The sequence below is a fragment of the Strongylocentrotus purpuratus genome, unplaced genomic scaffold, assembly GCF_000002235.5.
Source record: "Strongylocentrotus purpuratus isolate Spur 01 unplaced genomic scaffold, Spur_5.0 spur5_scaffold_9, whole genome shotgun sequence".
NCBI classification, from domain to species: domain Eukaryota; kingdom Metazoa; phylum Echinodermata; class Echinoidea; order Camarodonta; family Strongylocentrotidae; genus Strongylocentrotus; species Strongylocentrotus purpuratus.
The window spans coordinates 30604286-30626122 of NW_022145615.1; the positions used below are offsets into that span (position 1 = coordinate 30604286).

At 35.2% G+C, this 21837-nt stretch overlaps 1 protein-coding gene across 3 annotated transcripts in view; it reads right to left on the reverse strand.

Annotated features, from left to right (window-relative positions):
- The window catches only part of LOC100892028 (SHC-transforming protein 1), a 54926-nt gene extending 33089 nt beyond the window's left edge, over window positions 1-21837 (reverse strand). For all 3 annotated transcript variants that reach the window (XM_030976313.1, XM_030976314.1, XM_030976315.1), the window contains exons 1-6: window positions 21501-21837; window positions 19620-19917; window positions 14437-14507; window positions 8745-8802; window positions 3858-3977; window positions 493-546 (exon numbers count right to left, since the gene is read on the reverse strand). In XM_030976313.1, the coding sequence (XP_030832173.1) occupies window positions 493-546; window positions 3858-3977; window positions 8745-8802; window positions 14437-14507; window positions 19620-19793 (477 nt within the window). In that variant the 5' untranslated portion in view covers window positions 19794-19917; window positions 21501-21837. The remainder of the gene's footprint in view (window positions 1-492; window positions 547-3857; window positions 3978-8744; window positions 8803-14436; window positions 14508-19619; window positions 19918-21500) is intronic.

A 21837-nucleotide genomic window follows, 5' to 3' on the forward strand; every position in this document is an offset into this window, starting at 1 on the left:
TTGGGCTTAGGTTATAAGATACGTTGAGTTAAGAAAAACCATATGCACCTATAGTTCAGAAGATCATTAGAGACAGAAATCTTCTTGTGTTAAATCGTACTTGTTCAATAATGTTGTCTCACAAGAAAGAATACCGGTAATTAAGTTGTAATTACCTGCACTACACCAGATTCTCAGTCAGGTAGTTTCAGTCTACTCTTCTCATCAAATAGTTTCAGTCTACTTTATATATGTTAATCTAATAGTTTCTATATAGCAGATCTTACCAATGAGTATTCCCATAAAGTGACTATTTTTTTTTAATCGCATAGTACATAATGACATTGGTTCATTGATTGCTATTCTTATACAGAATGATTAAATCTCAAGTACATGTACATAAAAACTTAGTTGGCTATGAAACCAATATGAATGTACTGCCATGTCACATTGATGTCAAAGAAACATGTAAGGTACAATGAAGGAAGTTAATAGAGGTATAAATGTACTTACAGCATCGCCACCTGATGCAAACGAGATGCCCTGCATCTGATGGTTGGCTATTGGCTGAAAGTCACAAAAAATATACAAAAAGAAAAGAAGAAAATCATTAGAGTACATACATGTATACAAAGGGGGATATGAGAGGTACATGCTGCAGCTGATAACTTTTGAAATTCTACAATGTTGTAACACATTTCTTCAAAACGATAGACAAAAAGACAGAGAGGAAAATAATTAGGGCACATATCAAACTGGGGATTTCATAGGTAGCTGTGCAAGGTAAATATGTGTATTGTTTTTTTGTTTAATTATTTATGAATACAGTAAAACTACATAATTTAAGGAGACGAACAAGCCATAATCAAACAAAAATCAATTTCATGTACATGTATCATTATTATTTTGTCATCCACAAAATGTATCCATGTTTTGTATGCTATAGCACAATGAATGCAGTGCACCATAAAATGAAAATGAAAATGAAGTGCAGTTTGTTCTCCAGTTAAAATTCCTCTTCCGAACAGTATAATTTGCACTGTTTCCCTATCAAAAATCAATTGAATCTTCAGTATTACCCCCCCCCCCCCCAAAAAAAAAAAAAAATATTCAAGAGTAAAAGGGCATACAATTAAACTAAGCCAATTTACCAGGTTTAAAGGGAACTCTATTTGTTCAAACCAATTTGAACAAAAGCCTAAGGCTCTGAATCCAGGATCAGGTTTGAATTTTGATAGAAAAATATAGGCCTTTGTGATATGTCCATCTAGAATTTGAATTTCTTATTTGTGTATCTCTGACAAGGGGCTTTAAGTTTTGATATACTGTATAAATGGCCTTGAACCCGTTTCTTTGAACTGAAACCAGAGTTAATCACAACTGCATTGAGCTGGAGATCACACACCAATGATCAGGACATCCCTGAATAAAGATGGCACAATGATTGCAGTGCGCCATGAAAACAGGAAAATGAAAATGAAAATGAAAATGAAAATGAAAATGAAAATGAAAATGAAAATGAAAATGAAAATGAAAATGAAAATGAAAATGAAAATGAAATGCACTTTTTTTCTCCAGTTAAAATTCCCAATACATACAATTTGCACTGTTTCCCTAAAATCAATAGAATCTTCAGTACTACCCCCCCCCCCCCTAAAACGTAAGTAAAAGGGCATACAAGAGTAAAAGGGCATACAGTCTAGGCCAAATGTATCAGGTTAAAAGGGAAATATAACCTGAATAGTAAACTACTTTAAAAGAAAGCAGACAAATCAGAGAAGCAGATTATTTCTGGTCATAATCAGTACCATTACAAGTTTATAACTACATCTGTAAATATAGGGTACAGGCCTAAATGGCCGATCATATGAAATATCAAGTTGTGATAGATAGCCTACATGTACATTGTAGTAAGGGGGTCAAGTAGACTAAGGTCAAGATAGGATGTCTTATTCACTGGTCAAAGGAGTTTAATGCATACATCCATCATGCCCTGTTCACATATGGCGCAGGAACCCCCCCCCCCCCCCCAAACAAACACACACACAAAAACAAACAAAAAATAATTAAAAAATTTAAAAAAATACCTGGTAAGGGCACCTTGAATTTCTGCAGCTGATAATACATTGTACACATACATACATGTATGTAGGTCCAAGTATACAAATACATACATGTACATGTATGTATGTATGAACATGTGTATTTGTGTATGTACTGTACATATGCTTAATATGTTCATATTTATTTGGCTAAGATTAGAGACAGAAAGGTGTTAAAGGGAAAGTCCACCCCCAAAATAAGTTTGTTTCGATAGAGGCAGAATAATAAGAAAATCAGGTGAGTGAAAGTTTGAGCAAATTCTGAATGAAAATAAGAAAGTTATGAATTATTGAAGTTGTGATCAATCAAATACAAATTGGCAACTCTGTGACTTATTATACGAGCTCTCCCTCATTTGCTTTGTGCATAATATTCCATAAAATCATGTTTTCTTCGTTATTGATGATGGAATATATATTTGTTCCTTGCAGGGGGAATATAGAAACATATTTGCAATTATTATATTTAGGGTGCATGTACGGTTGAAATTTTTCTTGAGGGAAAATGAAAATTTTAGATTTTTTTAGTACTGAGCAAATGGAAGTTGAGCTCGCATGATACGTCATAGAGTTGCCAATTTGTGTTTGATTGATCACAACTTCAAAAATCCTAACTTCCTTATTTTTAATCGGAATTTGCTCAAACTTTCACTGACTTGTTTCTCTCATTTTTCTACTCCTATTAAAACTAACTTAATTTCAGGGTGGACTTTCCCTTTAACTCTATATAAAGTGCTATAGTTTAAATCATGCCCTTCTGGCTCTTGGCAAGCGATGAAGTTATTCACAGTAAAGCTACTGATTTCCTCCCCACTTCCCATTCACATTATGTATGAACAGTTCTCTTCTTCTTTTTTTTGTTGATGTGGCTAACACCCATGTATGAACAGGGCTTCACCATAAACTTGGAAATGAAACTCCAGCGATGTTTTGTAATTGAGACGACTGTCATCCATCTATCTCGGAACTCAATTTACATCATTATAAACACATCTGTGGATGTCATTATCTCTCCTTCCAATGACTCTCCAATAAGCAACTGACTTCTCATTGCATCAATGCTACATCTTGCAAATGAATTAGAATACAGTGGGTGCGTGTGCATTCATAAGATACATGTAGGGCAGTTGTGAAATACATGGGTTGGAATATAAAAATGAACTGGCATACCGGTAATAATTATTACAAATATGGAAGAAAAAAAACATTTAGAAGATACATCGAGACAATAGAAATAAGTAAAATAAGTAAGAAAATATGCATTCCTTCAATTAAGATGAAATGCTTAGGAAATGAACGCCACGTAATTCACATTAATCTTTTGTGTTGACAATTTACCTACTTGTGTATTGCATTGATAACATTTGATGAAAACACGATCACAATGACTTCCAAGAATTAGAGGTTGATTTCTAACTAAAATGCATTGCCTACAGAATTCATGGTTACACGGTACACCAACATGTCATTGTCATGCTTCCCCATAATACATGTGGGCGATGGACACGGCTACTGAAATTGCCTTAGGTTGATTTTTGAAGTTTCTGCAATCGTTTTAAAATTTAAGAGACTAATTGCATTATGAGAAGCAAGTTTTTTTAAAATATTATTCCGATATATTCATCAAGCAGCAGATGGACTGTTTGGACCAGCTACATAAAAACAAACTTCTTTACCAAAATTGATGAAAATCACATACACCAAAAAAGCACAAAGCACATTTGCACCTTGAGATAGCATGACAAATATGAACAGTTAGTGTAATTAGCAATCTACCTTTCCGGTTTCTTTTATTCTGATGTTAATGCTGGCTGTAGATATTGTGAGATTGACATTGGCTCCTCCAAATAGAATGTTAGGGTTCTCTCCTATAATCTTACAGATTGTCTTGCTTGCCTGGTAAGAGAAAAACGATGTGAGAAAAGATGGGAGAAAGTCATAACATACAGGTTTTTTTTTAATGAATAGAATAACAAAAACAAGATGCAACTTTTATGACTACATGTGTACATGTATTTGGTATCAAACATTCAAAAAACAGGATTGGATACAAACATTTTAACAAGTGTTTATCCATTTGAACCCTTATGAAAATATGAACATGAAAATAATGGTAGCGATTAGGGATTACCCGAGTGAGCTACAGAAAATCTTTATACTGCTCCTTGAACCTCCCCCCCCCCCCCCACACACACACACACACACACAATGGCCCAAATTCACAAAGGAGGTTTGTCGACAAACCTCTGTGAATTTGGGGCAATGTGTGCACCATCTCCATTCAATGAAGTATACATGTAGACACATTCATTTACAAGGGCTGAGGGCATCTTCTCCTACCAGGTCCCCATTTCTCTCATGGGTAGAGAGTGGGTAGCAAGATCAATGCCTTGACAATTACATTGTAGCTTAAAACAAAACGTTAAGCCTATAATTCTACCGTTAGTTTATAGTAACTTTTTTGAAGCTTTTCTGCTTGCTCACAAAAACGTGAACCCATTGACTGCTAAATTGTCATTTTTGTACAATAACCACCCAACTCTGATAGGTAATGGGTTTAGAATGGAGTGAAAGACCTGATATGTGTGTACTACAAAAGAGGAAGTGGGGCACTGGAAATAACTGCTGTGTACACGTCATTGAAGTAGGCACAAGTACACAAATGTCCAACAACCATGGATTGTATTGTAATCAGAAATAATTCACCTTGAAATGCAGTGAATACAAACAATATTTCAATCATGTGCTACATGTACAACCAAAGAGATACCAGCTTGGTATTCATAGGGAGCATACATGTCCTTGTTCTACGTGTTTACCAAGAAGTAAATGTAATTCATTTCCTTGATAGTTTGCCTTTTCCTTCCGGACACCACTACAGTGTATTTGGCATCTGATAAGAATCTGTGTTCATTTTAATTATTCATCAAAATGTTATAACTACTAGGGAATTTCCATGCAATGTGTCCCATACGAAAAATGACATTTATCCATTTACAGGTATTTCATCTGTAAATGGAAATCTCTTGATATATCGAATAATGGTTATTACTAGTATTCATTTTTGCAAGAAACAAATGGAAATATATATATCATACATGTACACTCACACTAAACTCAGCGCTAAATGAATAATACTCGTCTATCTATCAGCAGACAATATAGGCTTTCCATTTATTTTGGGGAAAAAGTGGAACATACATGTACATGTACAGACCTACATGTAGGCTAAAGAGAGAGTACACTATAGATTTACAACTTGTAAAAATGTTGTTGTTTTTTGTTAATATTAAGGGGGATGCAAAAATATAATGTCCACTGTACATGTATCACAGCTGAATCTGTGCCCATTTCAAAATTACACTTTCAGTCAAATCCCTGGGCAGTAGTTAAGAGCATGTGCTTGTTGAGATTCTGTGGGGGTAGTGAGTACTATTTTTTTTTTTTTTTTTTTTGCTCAACAGGAGGAGGGAGGGGGAGGAAGGGGGGAGTGGGGAGAGTGAGCAGTATTTTTTAAAGGTGTTTTTTTCATTTCCTTTGTTTGCCAGGGGTTGGGGCCCGAGCCCCCTGCCCCCCCCCCCCCCCCTGTCACTGCCTATATGTGCTTGTGTAAAAATAGTATTGATGAAGCTTAAAACTTGAGACAATTCACGAGCCCAATAGTTCCAGATAAGATAAAGCTTTGAAAAGGTGGGTAAACTTTCAATGAAAGTGAAAAACTTATGCATCTCCAAGCTTCTTGAGTTTAGTACATCACGACAGACAGTGCGTACCTGGATCCAGCAGCTAGGGGAAGGATATATATTTTTGTCTGTTGCCATGGGAACAGCAGGGTCTGTTTGACAATGACCTTCACTTTGTCATTCAAGCGATACATGAGTGCACATGTACATCAGTAAGTTTGTCAGCTCATAATGGAGATGGTGAATGTGGTTTGAGAGGATTAATCACTGCTGGGGTAGCACCATAGCAGATCTTTACAAGATCTTGGGAGACTGCACATGCAGTCAGACAACTGGTACTTGTTATTTGTAGGTCTGTAATACATGTTCAATGTACTCATGCATTATTCTAGCTAAAGCTCCTGTAACGAAGACCCTGTATTACATAATTCGTCCTTGTTTTCACGAAGTGACAGTAGTGAGGAAAATTGTAACGCAAAGTGAATGCAATTTTTTTTCACTACCGTCACTTCGTGAAAACAGCGACGAATTTTAGTCTAGGTCAATGGATACTAATAAAGGGTATGAGCTGAAAGGGCTGTCCAAGACTATAGAAAAGCAGGATCCATTTCCATGTAGGGTTCTACGAGGACCCCCCCCCCCCCCAAAAAAAAAACAACAACAACAACAACAACAACAACAACAACAACAAACAAACCAATTTTTAAAAAATTATTAAAAAAACAACAACAAACATCCCTTGTCTCATAAACAAGCAGTGCCATATCACCCCCTTGAGGAAGTAGTAACTTATTTAATATCTGAAGTCTGATTCTCAGATGGTTTGTTTACAAGGTTAAAACATGTTGTTGTTGTTGTTGTTTTTTTTCATTCTAATTCTGACAATTAAAGAATCTAATAAGTTAGAAAGAAATTAATAATGGGCCAGCACCATTTGACTTTACAAGGGGCAATTTGTAGCTTCAATTCTTTTAGGTACAGGTACATTATACACAGCAATACAATTAAACTAAAGTTTAAACTTTCAGAATATCAAATTTTGCAAATTCATACTCAAAACTACCATTCAGTGGATTTGAACCCTATTACTTTTGGCAGATGCTAAAGCAGGAGACTGTGTGCAGGGATAAAGTCAGTCTGCTCTTAATATCAAGTTTCATTCATTAGTCCCAGTGAGGCTATCGTGATACACGCTTAAAATGGTCGCAGATAGAAACTACCGGTAACCCCAGCTCTCACTTTGCCCGTCAGAGAGGAGTATACGACACCCTTGGATCATCCATGCAAACTCTGACATTGCCTTTACAAATTTATATTGCACATTTTTTATTTTGAATCATTTTCTTACTTTCTACTTGGGAGTCAGAGGGGCAGTTTTGTAATTTTCAAACTGAATATGAGATTTTGAGAGAGAGTGACTTTTTTTAAAACAATTGTTACATTTGTTTAATACTTGTTAATAATTACTTACATGTAATATATTTCTAAGCACTTTACATTTAGAATTTTTCCTTTCCAACAATAACAATGAACTTAGGTTGAAATTTCCCTTGTTTGTTTGTTCCCCCAACTCCCAAGTATCAATTTAAGCTGCACCTGTTCATTCTGCACAATGCGAAGTTTCACTGAATACCCCTAAGTCTAAACGTTAACAGTACAGTGAACATGTACCTTTAAACTATAAACAGTACCTTTAAACATCTCAGGTGGTACAGTAAGTTTTAGTCACTACCCAGAAAGCAAAACCATCATGGAGTGACAGGTATGAAAGGAATTTGATGCCGGTTTGCCTGTCCTGGCAGGAAGCCTACTGCTTGCTATTATTTGAGATAACACGTAGCTTGCCATAAACCCTGTAAACTTTCTACATGTAGTCTCCATCAGAGGTCAGTACAAGTACAATACACAGTCATGAAATCTATATTTGGCCAACATGGTCAATATATCCTCAAGGTGGTCTCAGACAGACTAATTTATGTTTATTATTATTATTATTAATTCAAGTTCACTCCTGTGTTAAACAATTAAATAATAAGCCTACAATTGTAACAACTTAATTTTTTTATGATCAAAAAAGATCAATCATAATGGCCTGGAAGGCAAACTATCTTACACTCTCACGTCAAGGAGGCGATAGTTTCACTTTCGCTAAGCACTTGATAAAATACTATTATACCATTTAAAATCTAATGCTTTAGACAAAGCAATTGAATTAATGACTGTTGAGGTTTTACAGGTGCATTTAACAGTTTAGTTTCCATGAAATTAGTGCACTGATTGATATAATCAATCATGTATATAATTGTATACAGTGTATCAACTTGACCCTCATCAGACATTAAAGATAAAGACCATTTATGGTCATGCGGTTGCATTGTAAAAGAAACGTTGTGGAATCGATCAGAAAAGGTTGATCATCTAGCATTAAGTATTGGTGTGTACTGCAAGGTTCTGGAATCATCAAAATGATAAGAAATTTGGCCCAGTCTTGGTAAAGTTACAAGCACTGTACACAGAAAGATGTATATGGGACTATACGCACACGTGCGCGACACATGCGTTTATCTCTCACATACCAATAGATAAACTAATTTACCAAATATATCAATTAGTAGGCGGTTTCCCGGCAAAAATGTTATCATAATGTATTAGTCAAAACATATTCTTTCACATGATTGGTAATAAGAGCTTCCATTTCATTTTTTGAAATTGGGGCGTTTCCAATACTGGTCTTTACCTTTAATAGGCCTACATGTAAATCTCTCCTCATCTTCCTTAATCTCTCCTTACTGCACTACATGTACATTAACTCATGCCACAATCGTTCAACAGATATCATTGGCAATGCAATATAACTCTAATTCTATGATTCTGTGAGAATTGGTTTTCCATAAAAACTCAAGATTACCTTTAGTGGACTTTACTTGAAGTATTAATAAAACCTACATTAAAGACAATAATAAATCTTTCTTGATCCTACCTTTTTCTTTCTTGTATACTTGAATCCTGCTGCGTCACATATTCTGAAGATAGCTTCTCTGTAAAGACATAAAAGAAGAAGAAGAAGAATAACATGGTTTCTTTAGACACAGTCTTTATACAGGCACAAGGCATTACTCTAACTTACATGTTTTTGTTTGTTTATCATCCTTCTTTTTATTTTGTGGGGGGGGGGGGGTCGTGAAATGCTGCCCCAGTTCTCTTTCATACATTTACCTGCATATTAGTATTACATATACAATTTTATGAATATTTACAGGTTGTTCATTTATTTGTCATTTATTTTTTAGGATTGTTTATCACCAACAATTGCTGAAGATTCTCTCAATCTCATAAGCCATTTTTTCAGAAACAATCAATTGAACAGACATGTACATAATATGTACATTTAAACCCTGCAGACCAGTCTTTTTGATCATGTGATATGGATCAAGCCAAAACATTTAGGTCCGTACTCTACAGTTCTACTAATTCAGTTAAACCCAGTCTCTGATCTAAAATCATGTTTAACAAAGTAAAATTTACATCCCAGACTAACGTCCTTTCTTTAACGCAATTATTGACCGAATTATTGAACAAAAAATGACGCCAAGCATAGGATTTAAATTTAATAGAATACGGGCCTTAGTCTTAGAATCCAATATTCGCAGACTCCTTCCTATCAGTTTCATACATATGTATTTTGTAATGGGTAATAATCAGGAGCGCCAGGAGTGTCAAATATGCCAGACATGGGCACTATACAAGAACCCAATATTATTATTAGTGCTCAGTTCATTGTAGACTGCAGTCCTTGCACAGACTGTCAAGAAATTCACTCATTTCTTTTCTTTGCAATTTACAAGTGCCTATTCATTTAATAGGCAGATACTCATCCCTTCCTCATCAAATAATTGGCTTGGAGAAACCACAATTGCTTGTTTTCCTGAGCGGATAATTGAATCTTTCAACAAACAATAGTACAGGTACGTTCAGGATCCTGCCACAGACAAGATACATGTAGGTGCTCAGCTGAGGATACGTGTCACATACATTGTATGCAGAACCAAGTGCAAAAGCCAATTAAAAAGCAAAATTCTAGCACTTAAGCCATTAGCGGAGGTTGTCGGACCGGACAACCAGTCTCAATATTTGAGGAATTTCAATTTGAATCTACGAAATTCAATTAAAACTCATATAGTGCATGTTCTTCAACTCAAGCAAAAACTTGCAGCAAAAAGTAATGGATTCTTAATTGATCCTACCGTCATTCATGTCATGTAGATTTAATTTGTTTTGAACTTCAAGAATTTTTTCATCTTTTTAGAAATGAGGATATTTTATCTCATGAGGATGTTTCATTCTACACCCACATGTACAAGACTAATTTTTCAAGAAGAAAAGAGATCACTACAAATTCTAAATTGAAGTACCGGTATCTAGTCATTCTAGAGCCTACACTTTTCAAAATACATTCCGGAGCTCTCTCGTTTCTACACAGCACGTTCATCATTAAATCGATTTAGGAATAATCTTATTTCCTTTCACTTCCCGAGCTCCCCCAGACTAAATTAAAGTGCACATAGCACAGGCAGCAAAGCCAAGCAATTAGTGAAAGATTGGGGAGGGTACTGTACATTTTCAGAAGGCAAACTGTAGTGTTAAAAACTGTACAAGGGAGCATTCATTAATAAGAATGCTTTTGCAAACTACTGTACATGCACATGGACACTGTACACTACATACAGGTACCGGGTACACAAGTAAACATTTTCATTTGTTTCAGGAATTTTCAAGCTTCTACAAATGATTTCTAAAAATATTCTTATCAAGAAAGAACTATGTATATATAAAAAAAGGCAAAGCAATTTTCCTTGGGGAGAAAAATACATTTTGATCAACAATGAGACAATTTTTTGTTTTCACTACATGTAGGTAACTTATAGTGAGCATGGTTGTCTTCCTCGATATATCCTGCCCCTTCCTTGACTTCACTGCAGACTCTGTGCAGAGAGTTTATTCCCAGTAAGCCTATTAATTCAAGTGCGCTTGTAGGATAAGGTAAGATACCCAGAGTTACATCCGCGTTAGTTCACTGGCATGTGATATGTCACATCCTTCAAGGATAGAACATGCTTACAGCCTGCCATGTGGAAGGAACGGATTGACAGGGATAGACATAATGTCATTCTGGTAATCACGACCGAGTCTGACAAAGTGAATGGAATTGTCTGTACGAGTGTGAAATTTAGAGACTTTATAATATATCAAGAATCAGCCTTGCATACCGTAAAGTAAATGCACTTTCCAGGGCTTCTTTTGAGATCAGAATATCATTATTTGCAGTATTGGCAAAGCTGTAAAGCACTATGGGTTACATTTTGCCTTTACTACACCATAGTGCAAACTGAGTTCTATAATATCTTTCTGAAGGCCTACACAGTGTACAGTGTATAGGCCTATATAAAAAAAAAAAACTTCATGTAAAATAAGCATATTTTTATTTCTGTTCAGTAGATTCGTTTTACGCAGAGTTTGTATATTTATTAATCAATGCTAATTCAAATAAATGATTTGAATTCATGATATACAAAAATTAATATGAAAAAAAAATCAACAATCCTCGTTTAAAAAAGATAGCAATTAAAAAGTCAATAAGCAATATGAAACTGATACCAGATATTAGAACTACCGGTACTAAATTAATGCGTAATTTCCTGGCTTACATTTTTAAATGAAGGAAATGGGTCAAGAATGTCTTGAGACTATCTAAGAAAATTCTAAGAACTTGAATTGGAAATCTACCAGATGTTCAATTTTCGCAGAAAAGATTTGGAAATTAGCTTGTTAAGTGGCACAACACGGGGTATGTAAATGCAGTCATGCACCAAGAATACAGCTGCAAGATTGACAAGAACAGGCTTGAAACACCAGGGGGGTGTTTCACAAAGATTCTAAGTCAAACTTAACTCTAAGTTGAACTTAAAAGTTATGGAGAGCCATTTGTAGCCTTAAAATAGAATATATTCAAAAGCAAAAAGCAAGTATTTTAGACTTTCCATAAATTCCACATCATGAACATGAAATCTCCCATGATAATAGAAAATATGAATGATTTGAATCAACATTTTATGCCTTTTAAAATAACTTTTACAAAATATTTTCAAGGATGCTAATGGCTTTCCATAACTTTTAAGTCCAACTTAGAGATAAGTTCGACTTAGGATCTCTGTGAAACACCTCCCAGGAATTCCTCTTTCGAAAATCAAAAAAGATTTAATAATTTTCTCACACTCATCAAATCTACAGTTACATGTAGAGCTGTGAACTGTGAGAACATAACCCATTTTTTGTTTGCTGCAAGTACAGTAATTCTCTAAACGGTATTTGTGGGCTCTTTTTTTTTTAATTAAAGAAAAGAGTGATCCTACCGGGAAAAAAACAGAAACCAGGAGGTACCGGTACTTACATGTACTTTGGTGTGACTTCTTTATTCCAAGCAATATTATAAGATGGGTAGAAGAATCCCTGCAATCTGATTGGTCAATTACCATGTAATTATTTTTACTGGGTGCCCGCGATCAATACCACCATCGATACCACCGATATCCTTTTCTTTTTAATAATTCCCCTTTTTTTTTTCTTTTTTTTTTGAGAAATTTTTTTTTTATATATTTTTTTTTTTAATGATTTTTGTGATAATTTTTTTTTTGGTGATAATTATTTGTTTATCATGTTTTTTGATAATTATAATCTGTTCAAAAAAAAAAAATTCTCAAATTCTTTATTATTTTTTTTTTGTTCAAATGACAATTTTTTTTTTTTTTTTTTTTTTAAATTTCATGATAACTTAAAAATCATGCGTCCGATAAAAATATCATGCGCCCGGTAAAAAAAATTACCGGACGCATGATTTCGCCATGCATCCGGTAAATCTGTAAAATAATAACATTTTGTATTTTTGACAATTTTTGGGGCCCCATCTTATAAAACAGATGATGCACAGGTTTAATTCATGGGTCGGTGGGATTGTGTGCACGCGGTACCTTTGAATTTGGTCTAAAACCCACTCGGCTGTGCCTCGTGGGTTCAAACCTTTCAAAGGTACCTTGTGCACATAATCCCTACCGACGCACTCAAAACTGTGCATCATTTGTATACTGTACTTATAAACCTAAGGGGGTGTTTCCAGTAGTTTCAGAAGGCAAAACTGCCCCCAGTAAAATGTACAATGTATTATGAGCCTTGTGAAGGGTTTGAGCACTGTCACATGAAGACATCTTGTCACACAGGACTCTGCGTTTGTTGTGAGAGCCAGTGGGAACGCAACTAGAGAATTTCTTCTCGCTGGGTTACCACAGAGACTCCATGCTGTCTGGGTTTCTATGTAGGCAGGTGTGATTTTCATGCTCTAATATGATTACCGGATGGGATCCATCTTGACCTTGCTTCAAAGGCACGTACAGTTGATTATCCTCTCTTATTATATTATACAGCGCAATACTCAAACAGAGAATCGTGGAACTACACTAAAATCCCTAACTTGACGGTAATTTGTTTTTCTTTTCTATAGATTCTATAGAACCCGGTTGAACTGTCAGTAATAGGTCCACAGCAAAAGCTTTGGAAAATTTAAGAAAGGAAGCGATGACCTACATTGTAGCTGAACTTCAAATGCAAAATATACAAAAAGCACATATACCGTACAATACATTCATTTTGTAGCTTAAAATATAATATTTATTCTTAAATCACATTTCTATTGTTGTGGAATTCTTCATATTAAACCTTCTTTCCTGTATACAAATTCACATCTGTTTTCTGGCACTAGATATGTTTTGTTTTGACTACAAACTGTACATAACAGAATCTGTTTGCATTTTTGTCAGTGATGTGATACAGATAACATGGAATATTGGCAAGGTGATTGAGGGAAGTCATAAAAAATATTCATTTCTTTATCAGATAAAATGTCATAGACATGTACATATCACATACTGTAAGTATACTGTACAGCATGTACAAACTTGTATACAAACTTATCAGTTAACCTCGTTGACGTTCACCTCACTGTTTATCACTGTCATGTCTACCACCTGCAAACAGCATGCAGTTCTGCCCAAGTTTTTCATTTCATGGAGATTTATACATGCATTCGTTGTGTGGTCTTATTGTAAATGTTGGTCCATAAAAAAACATGATTTGACCTCATGACAATGATTCCCTAACAATTTTTGAAGGTATGAATTAGAGAAGGATGGTATGACTGAGATACTGTACTCAATATTTTGTTATTAGCACTCATCAAGTGCTTGTAATGTCTTGTCCCTTCTAGGAAAAGATATGAAATAGGTGAGTAATATAAACATTGACTCATTGAGAACATAACACTTTACTTTAAAATATATACATGTATGTACACATGTATATGTATGAAAATTTTGCTGAATATCAATATTCAAGTCTCAAACATTTGGATCTTTTTATCACAAAACATCCGGACTACAACAGACATATTTACTAAGATGTGTTGCATATTTTGGGAATGATGGAGGGAAACAGAGCTCAAATGATAGGATATGATTATTCGAATTTGCTTTACAAATGAAACTTTTGTGCAACAACAGACCAACAATGTATTTCTCCAACTGACATGGTGTACCTGTCAGCAGAAGAATTAATAAAGAACTTACTTTGTGACTTGTCCTCTCATCTCAAAGGGTAATGTCCTCATTGATTGCTTCACTTCCACACAGCCAACATACTGAAAGAGAGAGATGAAGAGAGATAGAGAGGGAGAGAGAGAGAATTAATATTTTTGAATGATTTCATTCTTCTAAAAAGACAGAGCACTGCATACATGTATTAGACATCTCACAATGTGGTGTTATTTATAAAATGAAGATATACAGTGTGTAAACCTGTTGGAGAAATAAAGAATGCAAAAAAAAAAATGCTTTTTACACGGTAAACATACACATATCATATTGTCAAATGCATACATGTACAATGTACATGTTCTACAAGAGGTGGAGAATAAACAATATAAGAGAAAAGTAGCTGTTACAAATGTGTGAAGAAGTAAAGAAAATGCCTCATTTTGGGGGTACAATGTGTAAATTTAATTTGTTATTTCAATACTTTTAATTTGAAAAGCGAAATATAGAAAATAGACCAGTTTGCAAGAAATGTGTCCTTAACTCCTTAATATACATTGTAGTTCATGTAAGATTGAGAACTACTACAGTACCGGTATAGTACATGAAGCCTGCTTGTACATGTAGAATGTTACTCCCATACATACATGTATCCATTCATACAATTTTCAGTACAGATTGGAACTTCATTCATATATTTGTAAAATGGCTTGCCTTGTTAAACCAATTCACATTAACAAGACAAATTGAAACCAAACTACTTGATGAATCACAACGGCCTTATCTAGCCGCCATACCGCCCATTCATGAAACATGAACCGAACAATCGGGTACAATGTACAAATATTTTTTGTTAGAAGCTTTCTGAGAATGAACTAACGGTACAATTTCCCAGTACTTAATCAGTTACATGTACGTGTATGGAGCTGAATAATGAGAAAAGAAAATGCATATATCCTGAAAATCTTGGGTTGATCAATTTTCCCCATCCGAGATGCCCAGACGGGTCCATTTAGAAATCATCTTTTGATTAAGGACTAATGGGAGAGGAGATGAGAGGCTTGCATCTCAAATTCTCAATGTTTGCCTACAGACTTACTGTCATTTCCTACAAAAGGCTGCAATGAAGGAAACCATGACAGCGATAAAATGTAGGCATACAGAGGCTCTACATTAGGCCCACATAAAATATTGCCTATAAGCACAGATGTTTTGATTGAATTTAGACATTATTAAATTTGTTTATTATCAACACCAATTAGTTAATTTAACCCGTCATTCTCCAGTTTGAAAGATTGTAATGACTAGAAACTAGTGATTTAAAACAATACATTGGAGGCAGACAATTTTGCCTCCCCCCCCCCCCCCCTCAACAAGATAAGAATAAAGTTGGATAAAAAAAACACTGACAGGGCTCCAAATGGGAATTTCTTTTCCCTGACAAAATAAAAGTGTATCAAGATTCAAGACAACACCAGAATGCCTTTAATGTAAAAAATATTACAAATTGCAGGTCTCAGGATTTATAAAAACACAACGAAACGCGTCATATGACGCACATAAACCTAGGTTTGTCGACAAACCTCCTTTGTGAATTTGGGCCATAGGGTCTGTATGCATGATCCCCGTTTCAAAAGTTCAAAAGAATTAGTAAGAATTTGATCAGCAATGTGTCCCTGGCAACCTGCCATTGTCAAGCCCTACAGCATATCAGACCAGTATACCGGTAAGTATTTTTGAATAAAATAAATTCAATCATAATTTCCCCAAGAAACTGTCACATTTCAGTTTTCATGCTCTTTTATTGTCCAAGTTTAGAGACTACAAATTACAGGTTACCCTCCTTGTTTTATCTTGAGACTCTTATAGTACATACATGTACATGTACACTTTGTAGTGTGTAACTTGCTCTATTATTATTCAAACTCTTCCCATTGCTATGAGCAGTATTTATGCATTATTTCTATGATGAGCATTACACTATTAAAATATAATCAGCCTTTTTTCATGACTGAATCAACAGCTACAAGTAGACAAGCAGTATGGATGATATATTGTTGATAGGGACCTTTGGTCGGCACAATACATGTGTATGATGCACCAATTCTGGTCTCAAATACATGTACACCACACATGTACAAGTTGGCCATGGACTTTAATAAGTTCATTGTTTGACCCAGTTCAAACAGACCTCCCCTGCACACCAAAAAGGGATATATTTGGGACATAAATACACAGTTCTTATTTCAGGAACCGGTGTACTGTACATATATTTGCTCTCAAAATGGTTGCTCACACAGACAGTATTCATTGTGTTTTGAACGGTTGAAGCGTCTCATGCTGGGGTTCAAGTCTGCTGTCTGAAACAAGTGGGGAGAACTTTGTTTTTCTTTGGTAGTTTCAGAGGTCAGGGTTGTGGTGAGGAGAACTGATCTGTCACAACCCTACCATCGTCATCATGCTGTCTGCTTCTCGCCCTCTGGCTGCTGGCAAGTCATGCTTTACTGTATTCCATTTCTACATTGTACAATGCACCTGTAGCTTCCATATAGGGCCACATTCTACTGTACATACAATATGTAGGCTTGTAAACTTTAGTTTAGAACTATAGGGAATAATCTTTACTTATTTTACTGCTTGGTAAAATTTTGGCATCTAGAAGTGCTTTGTATGGTAAAGGCACTGATATTATTATCATTAGTAGTAGAAGTATTAATAGTAGTAGTAGAAGTATTAATAGTAGTAGTAGAAGTAGTAGAAGTAGTAGAAGTAGAAGTACTAGTAGTAGTAGTACATGTACAATGTACAGTACATGTAGTTTTAGTAGTAGTACATGTAGTAGTAGCACTAATAGTAGTAGTAGTAGTAGTAGAAGTAGTAGTAGTATTATTATTAATAGTAGTAGTACAGTACATGTGGTACTAGTAGTATAGTGGTAAAAGTAGAAGTAGTACTAGTAGTAGTAGTAGTAGTAGTAGTAGTAGTAGTAGTAGTAGTAGTAGTAAAAGTAGTAGAAGTACACTGTAGTAGTAGTAGTAGTAGTAGTAGTAGTAGTAGTAGTAGTAGTAGTAGTAGTAGTAGAAGTAGTAGAAGTAGTAGAAGTAGTAGAAGTAGTAGTAGAAGTAGTATTATTAATAGTAGTAGAACAGTACATGTGGTACTAGTATTATAGTGGTAAAAGTAGTAGTAGTAGTAGTAGTACTAGTAGTAGTAGTAGCAGTAGTAGTAGTAGTAAAAGTAGTAGAAGTAGAAGTAGTAGTAGTTGTAGTAGTAGTAATAGAAGTAGCAGTAGTAGAAGTAGTAGTATTAATAGAAGTAGAAGTACATGTAATAGTAGTACATGTAGTACTTGAGAGTGGCTCCAAAGGGCAATAGCCCTGGGCAAAGGTTTATTTATCCCAAAATATATTATAGATGACAATGTAATGTACATGTACATGTAAAATGACCTAAAATGTTTTAATCTTAAATTGCCACAAACCATTTTTGTTCTCAATAAGAATTGCTGAGGAAAAAAGTGAGAGAGAGAAAGAAATTCAGACTTTAGGAACAGCTGTGTGTGTACGTGTAAAGTAGGCTAAGTGCATGTGTACTGTAATTGCATTACTATACAGGTACATATGATCAAGCAAGATGTTCACAAATTTTTATGAATGCAGATTGCAGAAGAAAACCCATTCAATCAAAGCTAATGTACATGTACCTACATGTACATGATCACGTGTTTACGTATTAAGCTACGGGCACTGCAATTAGGGTCACAATTTAACACCTCCGCAATTGTGAGCCCCACGTGCTACTTCCTTCCTGCCATGCATGCACACTAGAAAGGTGGCTTTACCGAGAGAGAGACCGAGAGAGACCGATAGAGCAAACTGACACCTTCCAATACAATCACTGCATCTCAAAGGGCCTCTCTGCTCAGCATCCATCTTCAGCCGACCAAATGAGATTTTCATGGTCAGTCTGCATCGTCTGGCATCCCAACATGATTACACAGTATGGGAGCGTTCATATGTACACATGTAAATATGTATGTACACTGTACAGTACATCAATTACAATGTAAGCCGAGTAGCCTACATTATTGAATAACATAAAAATCCTGACACCTTCCAAGACAATTACGACATCTCAAAAGATCTCTCGGCATCCATCTTCAGCCGACTAAATGAGATTTTCATGGTCAGTCTGCATCATCAGGCATCCTAACATGATCTAACACATAGTAACATGATAATGAGAGCGTACAGTGTACATACTGTACATCAATTACAATGTACAGAGTAAGCCCACATGTACATGTGTAGTACCCTACATGTACATGTACATTATTTAATGAAGTCATCAATGGTCTGCATTAAGTGTTTACTCCTGAAGATATTTATGATAAATATGTGTAAACCCAATATAGAATAAATATTATGTAAAAGTGTGATCAATTAGTCATGTAAGAAGTTTGTAACATAACCCTCTGAATATGTGAATGGAAATCAAACTTTTGACAGTTATTGCTCTGAATAAAAGCACACAAAAAATTAGAGAAATTATCAATCGGTCAAAGTTTCAACAAAATTGGATTACGAATATAAGAAATTATGAATTACAAAGATGTAAAGATCACTCTTTAATCCAGAAATAGACATGTACATGTACAGTATGCTTTAGTATGGCTTGTATAATGATGGCTAAAACTGGCTATAGTCCACTGAAGTTCATGTATAGCCTGGGTAGAATGGGTTTCCACCATCTCAATAAATCTTTGATTTTCATCAAGTCTAAGATCCTTTCTCAATGTTGCCATTACAAGGGAGGTACTGTAGTCTCACAAAAACACACAGTCAAGACTCTGTCTGATCTGTTATACATATTTAATTGATTGAGACTTGAGAGCCTGATTGGTTTGTCCCCCTACATGTACATGTAAAAGCCAAACAACACAAGAATGAGAATTGACTCCTTCCTCGATTACAGCAATATTTACGAAAAATATTCATGAAGAAGAAAAAAAAGTACTCAAAATTTATGTTTTTTTAGAATGTGACATACTATTAAAAGCTATAAGTATTCAACAAAGGCCATAATTCAACCAGTTACGAAAAACAAAAACAAAAAATTAAAAGGATTATGAATAATTCAGTCATTTTTATGTGTAAAATAATAAACTTGCTACAGTGCCGGTACTTAATATCTTAGAACTCAATATGATTGTTACTTACCCTCACACCATAACACACTCCTCCATGGTCTTTAAGTTCCTCTTCAATATGTAACCATCCTCTTGTTGGTTTGTTGATAAATGTTCCTGTCCTCGTCCACAGTTCTTCATTTGACCTTTGACCTACCATGTTAGGTCCTTTGTTCTTCTTAAAGTGACTCATGACCCCTGCCATAGTTTTGTTTCACTTCCAAAATGTAAACAATTTGTTATTTGTTCTTTCCCCCTCACTTGTCCAAAAGCTTGCAAATTTCTCTTTAGAATTCCCTGGCAAGTGTTAGATTCTTGAAGCCTGGAAACTGTAGAAAAAAAGACAGAAAGGATGAAATATTATAGGACCACAAGATGAATTAAATTGGCATACTGTACAACACAATTTGGAAAGGGGCAAGGAGCATTAGGTGTCCCATACCATTCACCGCAAGTACTGGGGAAGCTGTATGACTATACATTCTCTCAAAGCGCTATCATGTACATGTAGTTCTCCTTAGAACTATATGCTATTAATTAAAGAAAGATAACAAACAGTCTTTTTCAGGACTACACATCCCCAAGAAAGATTACCGAGTCAGAGTCCTTTTCAGGACTCCTCAACCTTTCTCTCTCTCTCACATGGTGCACCCGCAAGCCTACTGTATACACTGTATACATTTGTAGATAAAGTGGTATTATATTTTTCCATTTTTGCTAATGTTTGGCCTGATCTGAGCTCTATTAGGGCTACATACATGTACAATGTACCTCATGAATAGGCTCACACCATAAAATCTCACATGTGTCATGTGGTCTGTAATGTCGGTATCGCACATACATGTACATGTACTATACATGTACATGTAAACATTGTAAAAGACACTATATTCTTCAAAAAGGTGATAAATTTATTTGAAAAACACCCGTTTATATATCAATATTGGACAAGCCACATATTATTGGGTGGGAAACTTTGACTTTCATAAAAGGATTCATAGCATTGGCTGGAAATTACAGAACTCAATTATTATGGTTATATTTATAACAGTGTGATTTTTTGAGCATCTCTTTAAAATTAATTATTTCAACAACAAAAATTAAATATTTTTCTCCCACTTGTTTACATGTGCAGGATGTGTGTGAAGAGTCTGTAGTCTGTAGCAAAAATTTGTGTATGACAATGATATCCATACCTTTATGGTTAGTCATTTAGACCTGTTGTTTTAGTTTTGATTGGCGTGTATCATTCATTTATGAATATTTATGACCATATGCAATTGTTTGTACATGTAGGAGTGGATTCAGTTATGGTCCGACATTCTTCAATCTTGTTTGATGTTATTCTACTTTTCCTTTTCTTAGTCTTCTCCCTCTCCTTTTTTCTTCTTCCCATTCTCCTTTTTCTCCTTCTTCTTTCTCTTCATCTTCATCATCATCATCATCATCATCATCATCATCATCATCATCATCATCATCATCATCATCATCATCATCATCATCATCATCATCTCCTCCTCCTCCTCCTCCTCCTCCTCCTCTTCTTCTTCTTTTTCCTCCTCCATGTCCTCCTTCTAGTTCTCCTCCTCTTCATCTTATTACTTACTTAAGGTTATTTCATGTTTGAAGGTCATAAACTGATAAAAATTAACATTTAGATGCATGCAACTTCTTCTCCATCGTTCCTCTTTCTCTTCATTTTCATACCTCCATTCTCACTTTCACGAATCTCAACTGTGCTGTCAATGTCATGACAGTAAATTGTAAATATAGCTTAGCCTACGTTGGACTTCTTCAAAATGTGACGATACATATATTGCATGTAGACTACCAATGTAGCTAGACAAGTGTATGGTAATCACGAGAACGCTTCTGGTTTCATTTATTATAAATATAATCAGAGCGTACTCACCTGCGTGCATGCATGCACCTGTCATCAAGAGTTGACTTTCGTGTTTAATAAATGTTGTTACGAATCATTATTACCGGCGGTAGCGTCTTCCAATTTTATCTTCTTCTCTGGAATTAATCCAAGCATGACTTTGTTTCAACAGATAACTTAAGTCGTCTTTAGTCTACAGACGAGATCCTGGCCTGGAACATCATCCTGAATAAGTGTGGTTTACTTCCTTCACTGTGATCACTCGTGTAAACTTGTCTACGGTCCAATGTTTACATTATATGGAGCATACGAAATAATGCCGCGGTACTATTGTGAGCTGCCTCGGCGGCTTCTTCGACTCGACTAT